This window comes from Arvicanthis niloticus, chromosome 4 (assembly GCF_011762505.2).
Source record: "Arvicanthis niloticus isolate mArvNil1 chromosome 4, mArvNil1.pat.X, whole genome shotgun sequence".
NCBI lineage: Eukaryota > Metazoa > Chordata > Mammalia > Rodentia > Muridae > Arvicanthis > Arvicanthis niloticus.
Genome location: NC_047661.1, coordinates 14,579,053 through 14,593,088, shown reverse-complemented (window position 1 = coordinate 14,593,088; position 14,036 = coordinate 14,579,053). Strand labels below are relative to the sequence as shown.

General features: G+C 40.9%; 1 protein-coding gene across 1 annotated transcript in view; it reads right to left on the bottom strand.

Moving 5' to 3' along the window:
• Positions 1-296: 296 nt before the first annotated feature.
• The window catches only part of Slc2a2 (solute carrier family 2 member 2), a 29,228-nt gene continuing 15,488 nt past the window's right edge, over positions 297-14,036 (bottom strand). The window contains exons 5-11 of the mRNA XM_034500932.2: positions 11,097-11,212; positions 9,830-9,992; positions 9,109-9,296; positions 7,259-7,363; positions 3,883-3,984; positions 3,027-3,230; positions 297-2,947 (exon numbers count right to left, since the gene is read on the bottom strand). Of these exons, the coding sequence (XP_034356823.1) occupies positions 2,747-2,947; positions 3,027-3,230; positions 3,883-3,984; positions 7,259-7,363; positions 9,109-9,296; positions 9,830-9,992; positions 11,097-11,212 (1,079 nt within the window). The 3' untranslated portion in view covers positions 297-2,746. The remainder of the gene's footprint in view (positions 2,948-3,026; positions 3,231-3,882; positions 3,985-7,258; positions 7,364-9,108; positions 9,297-9,829; positions 9,993-11,096; positions 11,213-14,036) is intronic.

The window sequence follows — 14,036 nt, the reverse complement described above, 5'->3', positions numbered from 1 at the left end:
CCACTAAAGGCCAACAGTTTGGTGATGATGGTGGTGGTGGTGGTGGTGATGTCAACTAGTATATTTGTCTTTATCCACTTTTTGTTTTTCTTTAATATTTCTTCATCACACACAGAGAGCTGCTTATTGATACTGGTGGTTCTGCATCCTCAGAGGGAGTTTTAAATGGCATCTGCAGTGAGCATGCACTCATGTTTTTCTCTGCATTAGTCTCTAAATAATAGAGCACAATGGCTATTTGCACAGTGTTTGCATTGTCTTTTCAGTGATCTAGAGATGATTTTTGACTACAGAGGATACACCACTCTATCCAAGGCCTTGAGCATCTGTTGATCTCGGTGTGTGCAGTGGGGAATGAGGAATGCCCATCCCAGCCAGGAGCACGATGTAGGCTACTTACATTTCTCTGAGACAGAAAACATCAGGATTGGAATATCTTGAATTTGGGGTCAGTTAAAAATAAATAGACACATCTTAAAAGTGATCTTTGGGGGTTATTCTTTTGGAAAACTTTACTACTTTGTTCTTTCAGAGAATGGGGCCAGGGACCATGATGTGATAGAAAGCACATTCATCCATGTAAGAAAATTACGTTTCTGTATCATTTGTCAGAATCTGAACTTCTCCGGCGCTGTCAGAATTCTTTAGTAGAGGTGAAGAGCCCCTGCCCTACTTAGAGATTTGCAGTTTTGCTCTGAATCCACAGCCTAGCAAACATTTGATGAACTACTTTAGTTTACTTTTGCTTGACTCCTGAAATTTCAAATTAAAAAAAAAAAAAATCCCTCAAACTGTTCCCAAAGGAGAAAAATCATCAAAGTATATATGTGTGTGTGTGTGTGTCTGTGTGTGTGTGTCTGTGTGTGTGTGTCTCTGTGTATGTGTGTGTGTGGGCGCGCGCGCGCGCGCGCGTGTGTGTGTGTGTGTGTGTGTGTGTGTGTGTGTGTGATGTAATTTCATACTGGTTTAAACTGAATGTATATATGTGGATAGGTTTGACCAAGAAAAAGACTAAAAAGCACTAGAAAGTGTCAAGCATGGCGGCACATGCCTGTGTCTCCGCACCTCGGAGGCAGAGGCAGGAGGATCAAATGTTTGAGGCCAACCTTGATTTCATTGCAGGTCCAGATCACAGAAGACTACAGAAATTCTTTCTTAAATAAACAGAGCAAGAGGGACAGAGGAGGAAAGAAGAAAAGAAGGAAGAGACGGAAGGAGAAAGGTGTTCAGTGAGAGTTTTCACTTTTCAAGAGTACTTTTTTTTTTTTTTTTTTTGAAAAGGTTTTTTTCACTGTGTGGGTTTGGGTTTGGTGGCACATGCCAGCACTGGCCCTTGGGAGGTCAGTGTAAGAGTTCAAGAGCCCAGCCTAGAATGCATGAGACCCTGACCTGACCCCCTACCTCAGATGAAAAGATTAAGCATTTTTCTTCAATATATATCTGTCTGTCCATCTGCCCGTCCATCCATCCATCCATCCATCCATGAATAATTGATCTTCTGCTCTACTTTGTAAGGAAAACAGCTTGGAGACATTTTAGTTGCCTGATAAGCATCAGACCTGTGTGTCCTTAACTGTAATTGGGGCAGTTCTGCCACTCTGCCTGTACAGATCAGTCCCAGCAAGAGGGTCGTTTACATAGGACCTTTGAGTGGTAAAGATAAAGAGAACCAGGTGAAAGGTGTGACTGTGAAACACCAAGGAACCCATGTGGTATTTCCAGAGAAATTAAAGAGGAGGCTTAGGCCCAAGAGTTCAACTTCTTTTGAGATATCAGAATTATTATTATTTTTTTAACAAATGGAGCAACTCTTTATTCCAGATTTCCCTGTGATTGATCCAGTATATTAGATTTTGGAGGCAGTATGCAAAATGCCTGACTCCTAACGGTTTAAGTGGGCAATTAAAAAAGCCAAGTAAAAGTACAACACAAAGACTGAAGTAGCAAGAAACCAACATGCTTTAGAATGCTAATATTAACTGATAATCTAGACTCTATGGCTAGGAACGACTCAAGCATTTAACGTTGCAAAATACATTTAAAAAACCAAAGTTTTCTCTCACTATTGGAAGATTTTGGTAGCTATAAAAAAAGAGTTTTTCATCACAAATATAGTTGAACATACTCAGGAGTTCTATATAAAAATGCAGAAAAACAGTTTTAAGCAAAACACTAAGTCCAATCCTCGTGAGAGAAGCCAAGGAAGGGTAACAGAAAAGTCAGTTTGAATGTGAGCCTCCCTGACACCAGCCATAGTGTCCTTTAGCATCAGATCTGTGATGAAGAAAATTCCAATGTAATTATATTTAAATATATAGATATTTATAAATATCTATATAAATATATATTTATATATCTATATAAATGTAAATATATAAATATCTATATAAATATATAGATATCAGTTGCAGCTTCAGGTTTCTTAGTCACGTGCTTTAAAAAGCATCGATAAGTTGAAAGCTCTTCAATTTCAGCAGAACAGGGCTAGGAAGATATACTTTCCCTGCAGAGTAGCAAAATAGCCTCTTTGGTTTACTTAAGAGTCTTATGATCAAAAATAGATCCTCTAAGTTAAAAAAAATACTTTCTTTGGTAATAATATATGTTGACTCTCTAATCGGAGTCTGTACAAATTCTTCAGAAGGAACAAGCAATACTCCTGGGTGTAGTCCTGCTCCCATGAAGGATTTAAGAGGGAGCACATTGTTCCCTTCTGGTCTGTTCCTCGGTTTTAGGCAGGTCATCCTCACACAGTCTCTGAAGAAGCCAGGAACTCCATTTGTACAGCTGCTTTGCGTGGTGGGGCCGAACCACTCTTCTTCCGGAATTCTGCAGCGATTTCCTCAAAAGACTTTCCTTTGGTTTCTGGAACTTTAAAGAATGTGAAGAGGGTGAAGGCCAGGACCACCCCAGCAAAGAGGAAGAACACGTAAGGCCCGAGGAAGTCCTGCAAGAGAGCAGACAATGGCGTCAGCAGCTGCATGGCCGGCCCTGTCCTTGTGGGCTCGCACAGTGTGTGCACTTACCGCAATGTACTGGAAGCAGAGGGCGATGACAAAGTTGCAGACCCAGTTGCTGAAGGCAGCCAGTGCCAGAGCCGTGGGACGGGGTCCTTGGCTGAAAAATTCAGCAACCATGAACCAAGGGATTGGACCTGGCCCAATCTCAAAGAAACTGACGAAGAGGAAGATGGCTGTCATGCTCACGTAATTCATCCAGGCGAACTTATCCTTGAAGACAGAGAAAATCTTACGTGAGATGGGCAAAGTTTAGCAGCTTCCGTGTTCTCTCAGGCTAAGTTCTGAGGTGGGCAAAGTTCTTCTCATGTGTTCATTTTTCATCAAGTTTAAATGACTCTGGTTTGAGACAACTTACTCCAACCCAAATCTTGCTTCTGCATGAAGAGGTCCTGTCTGGCCAGTCCCTTATTTTAGGGCATTTTGGTTTTTCTGTATTAGGAGGCTCTGTCCAGACAGGCTCTTGTTGAGGGTCTTTGGAGGTTTGTTCCGTGGTCACTCTTTTTTCCCCTGTGACAAGCAAGAAGATCCAGAACCCTAAAGTCCTTCTACCAAGATGGCCAGACAAGGTTTGTGACTCACTCTGAAGTTGGATGAGGACACAGGGCTGAGAGGGAGGTTCAGGTACCTGCTCATGGTTATACCAGCAGATACACATGGAGCCTGTGCCCTGACCACGCAGCAATGGATAACGGGATGCTGGTACCCTACTCTGCAACTCTAAGAACGTAGTTCCCCTTTCCTTTACATGTCTCCTTTATTTCATAAGCCAGTCTCGAGCGCTTGTTTCACACAGAGCTCTTTAATCCAGAGGCCAGAGATGTCTGCCTGCGATTTAAAACACCAGTCCAGGTACCAAACTCACCAGCAACACAAGTCCCACTGACATGAAGATGGTGCAGAAAAACATGCCGATCATCCCGATTAGGAACAGGGTCCGCCGCCCCGCCCTCTCCACAAGTAGCACCTAGGAAGGTTTACAAAACATGACAGCAAAACATGACAGTCAGCATCCTGAGCCAAGCAACAATACTTTCCCACCAAGGAGCTTGTTATCTTGTCTGTAGGGGGCCAAGGCGGTGCTGTGACCCCATTTTACAGATGTACAACTGAGGTGAGATGTGATGCTTGAGGGTGATGGCCGTGCTAGTCTCAGTACACAGTGGAAATTAAGCATTGGCTTAGTTTGACCATTTTGTTTTGAGAAGTTCAGACTTGACATAGAGTAGCGTGCTCCGGACACTCTGGGTCATCTCTTTGAACACAGTAGTGAGAGGTTCTATACTCTGGTGTCTCCTAAGATTATCTCTGCAGTGAAGTTGTGAAAAATTCATCAGGACCGAGGTGGTAGCTGACATCCTTGCCTCACATATGAGGCCCTGAATTCAATCCCCAACATCACAGAAGAAAGGAAAAGCCTCGTTGTGCTAAAACCAAAAAGATGGCCCTGGTTTCTCAGCTGCTGATTTTAATCATTGCAAGAGTCGGTGTGCCACAGACATGGGAGACAATGTGACTATTCAGGTATCAGCCAATCTTATCCAACTTCCCAATGCGTAAGAAAGTCGAATGGTGACCACGTATCTAATGACATTTAGAATTTGATCACTGTATTAAAATAGTGTGCCCTGTGTTTTCCCGATGTGCTGGTATGTGGGGGTTGTGGGAGTGAACTGTGCATTTGTAAACAGACAACATCACAGTGAGACTTTAGAGTGCTTCTTCATCCTGAGGGAACCTGGCATTGAGTTATGAACTCTTGCATCAATGGGTGAGATTTGCTATTAACCAAAATCAATATTTGTTGACTAGAGTCTGACCCATGGAATCTTGTCAATACTAGACACACACACACACACACACACACACACACACACACACTCACACACACTATAATTTCTCTTCTCGATGAGTAAACTGGCTATGCTTATCAATCTAAGTCAGTCCACAGCAAACCAACACCCCAGCATGCTGAGCTCTGTCTGCAGGCATCTGTGGCACATTTGTCTTTACCTGCAGTGAAAGCCTTTCTCATCTCAGGGCATACTCATGCCAGGGTTTCAGATCCCTCTAGAAAGGACAGTTAAGAGCCTACATTTAATTACTGAGAAGTAAGCAAGAAGAGGGTTCCTATATATTTCTTTAAAATTACTATTTTATGTTCTGTGTGAGGTACTGTATGTGCATGTAGGTCTGTATATCATATTCTTGCAGTCCTTGCAGATCTAGGAAGAGGACACAAGAACACCAGCTACTCAGGCATAACATATATGCAGAGGACCTAGGTCAGACCCTTACAGGCTCCCTGATGTGTGTGATTCTCCATGAGTTCCTGTCACTTGATTCTGGCATGTGTTCTTGTGGTGTCCTGGAACTCTCTGGTTGCTCTGACAACCCCCCCCCCACTTCCTCCACAGGACTCCCAGAGCACCCCTAAGGTTTGGCCCCTTATACATTTTGTATTCTTTCAAAGCTGGTGGGATGATACATGGTGTTGACATAGTACTGTTAAGGTATGAGATAACAGGGATGTTTTTGCAGGAACAGAGGAAACATATGTAAAACATATGTTTCCTCTGTCTATGAAAAATATTAACTAGATAATAGATGCTAAAAATGTGAGTTTTGAAAATTGAGTCATATTCCCTTCTGAACACACACACACACACACACACACACACACACACACACACATACACACACACACACAATCTCTTTTGTTGTGTTTTGATATGGTTTGGTTTGCTACAGTGTCTTGCTGTGGAGCCTTGCGATCCTCCTGCCTCTGCCTCCTGAGTGCTAGGTGTGGCCTGCCACTATTTAGAAAACCTAAATAAAAAACCCTTCAGTGACTTCTCTAATTGTGAAGTGCTAACGAACTGATTTTGTGTGTGTGTCAATCATCTACTTTAAGTCTTTGTATAAGAAAAGAATGAGCTCAAAAAATTTATATTCAAAATGGTTAAGATGCTGAGTATAATTACAATTTATAATATTTACCAATTAAACTGTGCCTCCATTCAAATGAGCCTGAGTACAGGGGGAAGAAATAAAATTCTACACATTTTTTTTCCTGTTTCTTTTTTCCTTAGAATTTGGGTTACCCAATATTAACAACTTGATGCTGTATATAGAAAATGCTATTATAAGCATTTTGTTTTGATAATAATGTCCATTTTGTAAAAAAAAAATATATATATATATATATATATATATATATATATATATATATATATATATATATCATTTCCAGGAGATAAAAAGGACAATGAGTCCCTTGGCTTATGTCCCAGCAAGGGGCATTATTGATTGAAGCAGCTGTTGGCTTGGGCAGGTACTGTCTCTAAAGTCTAGTGGTAGAGCTGCAACATTGGGATTTGTTTGTGTTTCTCTGCTCTCTGGGATCTGGCACTATTTAATAAGATCTGGGGAGCCAGGCTGTAATTCATTGACTACCCCAAGGTAAACGTTAAAGTCCATGTACAGAGAAAAAACACAGGTGACCAAAAGAAGCAGAGTATAGTATTATGGCCAACAAGAAAACTCAAAAGCATTTTGAACATGTTATACTCAAAGATAAAAGTAAGCCAAGTTAGTCTCATTTTGAGTGAATTTCATTAGTTGAGAAATCTTGGTACTTTTTTTTTTATTATGTAAAAATATCAAACTACTCATAGGCTTTAAGAAAGTAAACAACTTCTTTCTTCTGTTGGAATTGGGGAAACAAAGATAATTCACAGTTGACATCATTTCTACCCAGACTTCACATGTTTGTATGGATCACCAGGGACTTGTGAACTGCCTGGAAGTTCTGCTCCATGAGCTAACATTATAGGAATTTGCCGTTTGTTTAATTTCATTTACAGGTTTAGTTATCTATTAGCTTTTTAAATATTTCCCCCCAAGATGCCAGAATGAGTTATCTCCACCAGGCAGAGACAGGCCCGAGGTGTTTAAATAGAGAAGAAGGACAAGAACCCAGAGTTTCTTACAGAGAGAAAGTCTTGTCAGTGAGTTATTAATTCACCAAATGAGTAAGTGACTGGCACCCTGCACATGGCTCTCCAGTGACTCACCATCAGGCAGTGGCTGGTGTGTGCACAGGCTGTTCCCACATTCACTTATCTCACACATCTCTTATGTGATACACACACAGTGCACGTGGACAAAGTTTCTGATCATTGTTTGACATAAGCCACCATCCCACCTCCATTCCTGGGCAAGTGCTCGTCGAGACTTACAGAGACAGCTGTGAAGATCATGTTAATGGCACCAACACCAATGGTTGCATACACAGGCTGGCTGATGCCAGCTGTCTGGAAAATGCTGGTTGAATAGTAAAATATCTGCAAAAGAAGAACAGGCCAGCCTTAGGCAGGGAGCCTCCTACTGAAGTCCTGGAAGCGAGACATATGGCTGCTTATTTTTAGTGTTTGTGGAATCACGGTCCTTAGACTCTCCTAAGGTTGACCCCATCCTTTTCTCAGACAAGTCTTCCACCAGTGTTTAAAGCTCCTGGTTTCTTAAAAGTTCTTGGCTTAACCTGAAAACTCCGTTACTTCATTTCCTTTATTTGTTTAATTTCTAAACCTTTCGTTAAAGTATAACGTGCCTAAAATGGTACGCATAAGTGAGTGAACACCTCAACCCTCTTAAAAACTGATTACACCCATGTAAAGAGAACTCAGGTTAAGGGATAACTCATTGACAACTGTGATGAACCCTTCTATGCCTTTGTTCATTTCCTAAGAGAACTTTCCTAACATCTGTCTTGATGGATGAATTTTGTCAAGTTCTATACTTGATATAAATGGCAATGTATCCTACGTGATGTCTTGTTCTGGCTTCTCTTGCTAAACATCATCTCCATGAGAATCCTCGCTGTCTTGTGCATTTGGACACCGCTCATTGGCACCACTACGTGCCATTCTGATATACCTGCATACTACAGCTCCGTTACGTATTCTACTGATGGCTTTTTATGTATCTACTCTTTCAGGGTGTTTATAAATAGTGCTGCTGGGTATGTACTTTTTAATTTGGGGGGGGGGGGTTGAGACAAAAATCTCTATGTAGTCCTGGCTGTCCTGAACTTGCTATATAGACCAGGCTAGCCTTGAACTCATGGATCTCTGTCTGCCTTTGCCTCCCAAGTGCTGGGATTAAAGGCATGCACCACCATTCCTGGCAGGCATATACCCTTACCAATTATTTTAGTGGCGTATGTGAGTATTTACAGCCAGGATTAGAATTATTGGGTCATGATGTTTGTTATAAATTCAGCTTTGATACTGAATTCAGCTTTGATGCTGCCTAACAGTTACAAAAAAGTAATGAAGTTTTTATATACTCGCTCATGTACATAACATTTCTGGTTGCTATTGCATCTGTCTGTCTGTCTGTCTGTCTGTCTGTCTATCTGACTATATATATATCTGACTCTCTATAATCTATCTGAAGTATACCATCCAAATGGAACCACACACTACTTTTTGTGAAGATTACTAGAAATTTGAGAGTTTATATTCTAAGAACTGTCTAATTTAGGTTGGAGGTGAGAAGTAACTTAACTAGTGTTCTTTCCTCTCCTTTCATTTATTATAATAGCGTTTTGCCTTATACTCATACACTTACACCCCTAACCCTTGTGTTGGGTATATGCATACAAATTTGCTTGTGTTTATGCATGTGTGCATTTGAGTGTGCATGCATATATGTGTGTGGAAGTAAACTGTCATTGCTGGGTGTCTTCCTCAGTTTTTCTCCACCTTATTTTTTGAGACAGGGTCTTTGAAAATCAGTTGTCTAGACTGTCATGTTCATGATCCAGGGATCAGCACATCCTCCACCCTTAAGTACTGGGATTTTATGTACAGTTGCAGCTAAACTCTGATTTGTATGTGGGTGCTAGGCTCTGAATTCAGATCCTCTCGTTTGCAGCAGCAAGCAGTATACCAACTGGGCCCCAGTGTCTCCATCAAGCGTATACTAATACATGATGTCAGCATTTACAAATGTTGTCTTGTGACTTAAGCCTGAGTCTCTGTCTCAGCTCCCTTTGCTCCTTAGTGGTAGGCGTTCTCAAGGTTACCCCATTGATTCCAGAGAACTGCTGAGCCATGTGCAGCATCAGCGCCACAAGGATGGGCTGTCGGTAATTCGAATCCGTGAAAAGCTGGATCACAGAGACCTTCTGCTCAGTTGATGCCTCTTCCTTTTCTTTCTTCATCTCATTAATATCTTTGGTGACATCCTCAGTTCCTCGTAGTCTCTTCAAACCTGTTCCCCCCAAAACAGTCCAGTTGAAACAACCCAGATCAAACAGAAGTAAGTCTTTTTATTCTGGTTGTGAAGCACTATAGTTGGGCGTGCCCCCCCCCCCTTTTTTTTTGACCTAACAGCACAGGTGCACAGGTACTAGAGATTGTTGTTGTTGTTGAATTAAATTCTGTTCTTTGATTAAAGAAAGAAAAAACAGAATATCTGACTCAGGAGAAAGAGAGAGAGAGAGAGAGGGAGAGAGAGAGAAGTTCCTTCTTAACATAAACCCACAATTCTGAGAAGGGTCATTTGGACACCTCTGGTTAAATCTGGTAGGCTACATGGGAGTTCCTGGTGTGGGTGACTACAGAGCTCACCAGTCACTTCTAAGTAAAACCACAATGCAGTAGCCATAGCTAAGTTCTTTGTGTTTTTTCTGAGCAATTACAAGGTCCCATGTTAATTTCATGAGCACCCATTCACACATACTATTTGTATTAGCTGATAATCCTTCAATAACAGAAAGAGGCAATTCCCTACCGCAGACTTACTTTTTTTTGCCCTGACTTCCTCTTCCAACTTTATATAAAGGTATCTGGGGCTTTCTGGACAGAAGAGGAGTAGCAGACACTGCAGGAGAGCTGGTACAGCAGATAGACCAAGTAGGATGTGCCAATAGTCCTGATTGCCCAGAATAGAGCTGAGGCCAGCAATCTGAAAAGACAAGGAAGGAGCATATGAGCCGCATAGTACTTTGGGTCTGCCTTCTACAGAAATTCATTAGAGAATGCATTGGCTTTTTAGTAGTGACCCTTGACTATTAGTTCATACTGGCACAAAGGGGAGGCTGTCATTAGTGAGTCCCACTCAAACCAAGTCAAGAACAATTTGTTAGTGAAGAATTCATCTATGGTTGTCTTCATTCTCTCTAGTTGGATATTTATTCTAGAGATCAACTCAACTTTCACAAGAACATTTGATATCACTTGCCTGTTCTTGCAGGCAACCAGGTAGAATTATGCTGTTAGAATCATTACCCTGTGTGGCGATGTGTGTCTGTAACAAACCAACCCTGAGAGAACACAGAGACAAGCAGATCCCCGGAGCTCACTGGCCAGTCAGTGTACCTGGAATGTCAAGCTCAGGTTCAGGGACTCTGTCCAAACCAAGATGGAGATGCAAAAGAAGACGCCTGATATTACCCTCTGGCGGCTACACACTCTTCATGCACGCACATGAACATGTGCATCATACACTCAGAGGGGGCAAGGGAATATGTGAGTTCGGGCTTTGCTTTAAAATTCCCATCTTAGGTTATGCAGAATGTAACTATTTTACAGAAGAACAATTACATAAGGACAACCAGCTTTATGATACCCACGTGGTGGTTTACAGACTTCCTTTTAGATATCTTAAGTACAGGATTCCAAAGATCCTTCTGAGGTCAGAGGGTAGAATGGAGAGAGGGAGCACCAGCTGAAGAAGAGTTTATCACCAGATAATTCACTCAAAGCAAGGAAAACTCAAGCAGTCAAAACTCTGGAGTTGGCTATTTCTTGACATTCACATGTTAATTCTAGGATAGCATTGAGACTTTCATGTGTATTGCCAATCCCACCAGCAGCTCCAAGTTGGATGTGTAGAGTGGAAATAATTCACCTTTGAGCTAAAAACCTGCTTGTTACACTGCCTCTTTGGTCACTGTGGAAACAATGGTCTCCTCCCTCCCTGGCCATGGCTGGCTGCAGTCAGTGTGGTATGAGAGCAGAAAGAGGGGCAAATGGAAGGTGGTCAAAGTGAGGGATGAGGAGGGTTTACCTGACTAATAAGAATGCCTGTGACAAGGGCCAGTTGGTGAAGAGTGCCCAGGGCACCCCTGAGTGTGATTGGAGCGATCTCGCCAATGTACATTGGAACCAGTCCTGAAATTAGCCCTGTATGAGATACAAACATACAAATGTTAAAATGCAACCTGAGGCATTTCAATCACCATTGCATAGTTCAGTTATGAGCAGTATCCTTACTGAAACTCACTCCAAAGATGTCTTGGAGGAGCCCTTGTCCCCAAACACAGGAACAGTTTATGCAGAAAACTGGTTGCTAGTAGTTCATACAGAAATCCTTGGTTGGTATTGTACTAAATGAAGGTGTCGTTGGAAGTATTAATGGAAAGAAATGCTTAGTTACATTTTGAGCAGTTTCCACAATCTTTAAAATTTTTGCATGTTAGAGTTTAGTTTACATCATAGCAGCGAAGGTTATCTTGAAGAAAGAGCCTAGAGGATATTTTAATAGCCATCCAGACTTAGAGGATTAAAGGAAGTTAACATCAAAGAAGCCAACTTCCGGAGAAAGGCAAGAAATGCCTCATGCTGGAGGTTCCATGCCTAGGTGAGTCCACACCACCACATGGGGATACCTCAAGATCTCTGTTGCATGGTACTGAGGTACAGAAGTGGGAAGAGGGTAAGGAACTCAAGGGCTCTTTCCTAGCTGCTCAGTAAGGACAACCTAGCTTCTTCATTGCATCAAAAATCTTAGGCTTCAAAGGCTTGCCAACACAATCTAAGAACACATCAAAAAAGATCACCACGATTGAGTAGGCTTCATTCCGGAAATGCAGGGGTGGTTTAGTATACAAAAATCTGTCAATGTAATCCACCATATCATATCAACAAATTGAAAGAAAAAAACCTCAAATGATCATTTCATTAGATGCTAAGAAAGCCTTTGACAAAATCCAACACCTGTTCATGATAAAAGAATAGGAATAACAGACACATATCTAAACATAAAAAGGGCAATTTACAGCAAGCCTCTAGCCAACATCAAATTAAATGGAGAGAAACTCAGAGCAATACCACTAAAACCAGGAACAAGACGACAATGCTGACCATTCTCTACATCTATCAAATATAGTACTTGAAGTTTAAGCTAGAGCAATAAGACAACCGAAGAAGACAAGGGGATGTAAATTAGAAAGGGAGAAGTCAAAGTATTGCTATTTGCAGATGATGTGATAGTATACATAAATGACCCCAAAATTTCTACCAGGGAATTCCTACAGCTGATAAACACCTTAAGTGAAGTGGCTTGATACTCATAAAATAAAATAAAATAAAATAAAATAAAATAAAATAAAATAAAATAAAATGAATTTAGTAGCTTCTACATGCAAACGACAAATGGGCTGAGAAACAAATCGGGGAAACAATGCCCTTCCCAGTAGCCTCAAATAATATAAACCATCTTAGGTAGCTTCAACCAGCAAGGGTAAGACCTGTATGACAAATGGGTCAAGCCTTTGAAGAAAGAAACAAAAGAAGATCTCAGAAGATGGAAATCTCTCCCATGCTCGTGGATCTACCGATTAATATAGTAAAGATAGCCATCTTACCAAAAGCAATCTACAGATTTTATTTGAAAAAAAGACTTAAACACAAAGATTTTGAAAAGTACTGAATCATTTTGCTTTCTATATTCTCTTTATTACATTTATTTGTTTAGACTGTGTGTGTGTGTGTGTGTGTGTGTGTGTGTGTGTATGTGTGTCCCTCTGTCTATGTGAAAGTCAGAGGAGAATTTGGAGGAATCTGTAATCTCTTTCCCTGTGGGGCTCAGCAATTGAACTCCGGTTGGCAGTCTTTGTGGCTTTGACTTGCTGGGCTATTTCTCTTACGTTGTCTATAGTTTTATTTTGTAAAACTTGAACTCAGGTTGTGAGCTGCCTTGTCGGTGCTGGGAATGGAACCTAGGACCCCTAGAAGAGCAGCCAGTGCTCTTAACCACAGAGCCATCTCTCTAGCCCTCCTGTAGCTCTCTAACACACACACACACATAATTAGGTATGCTGTAAATAGTGACATATGCAGGCATTTGCTAATTGCAGAGTTTAGTCTTCTTAAAAATTTAAAAATAAGATTTACTGTAGGGTTCCTATTTGAGAATGCCTATCTTTTAAATGATAATAAATTGCCTTTTGGCAAAAGGTACTTTTGTCAACTATTTTAAATATATAATTTAACACTAAAAATTGTTTCAAATGCCTCAAATGTAGATTCACATGGTTGATATGGCATTTGCACTTCTGTAGGATTTTCCATATGACTCCGACCTGCGGCCTTGAAGCCTGACGAAGAGAGAGCTCTGTGGTTGGCCCTTTCTCTAGTAGCCAGGACAGAATGACATAGATAAGCATCCTGGTCTGAGGTCATAGGAACTGCAGTTTTAATTCTATTTCTTGTAATTTTTTTAAAAGTAACTTTTAATACTCAGAATGCAGGGAGACATACCTTTAGATGACTGTGGAGAGTACAAGACACTTAACAATGCTAGGTCTAAGCTACCATACTGCGTGGTTTTCAATTTGGTAAAAATATAATGTTTTCTACATTATGTTAAAAGGAGAGAAGAGGGGGTGGAGCATGACTTGGACCGATTTCATAGCGATATTATTCATCTGTTATAGGAGAGACTGAGGCTGAGTTTTAACTAATCTGTCTAAGGTAGAGATGGTGGCAGAGTTGATTCTTCCAGAGTCCTCAGTGTTTTCCACATTAACCTGACTCCTCTTTTAGTTGTTTGTATTAACACTGAAAATAATGAGAAGAGACATTACACTTTTGCTTCAACTGATGATCTAAAGGACACACTGAGTTATTATCTTTTTTTTTTTTTTTAGTAAAAGGGTTGGAGGCAATCAGAGAATTTTTGTACCCTCACCATTTCTTCCCTATCCCTCATGAATACCTGTGACTT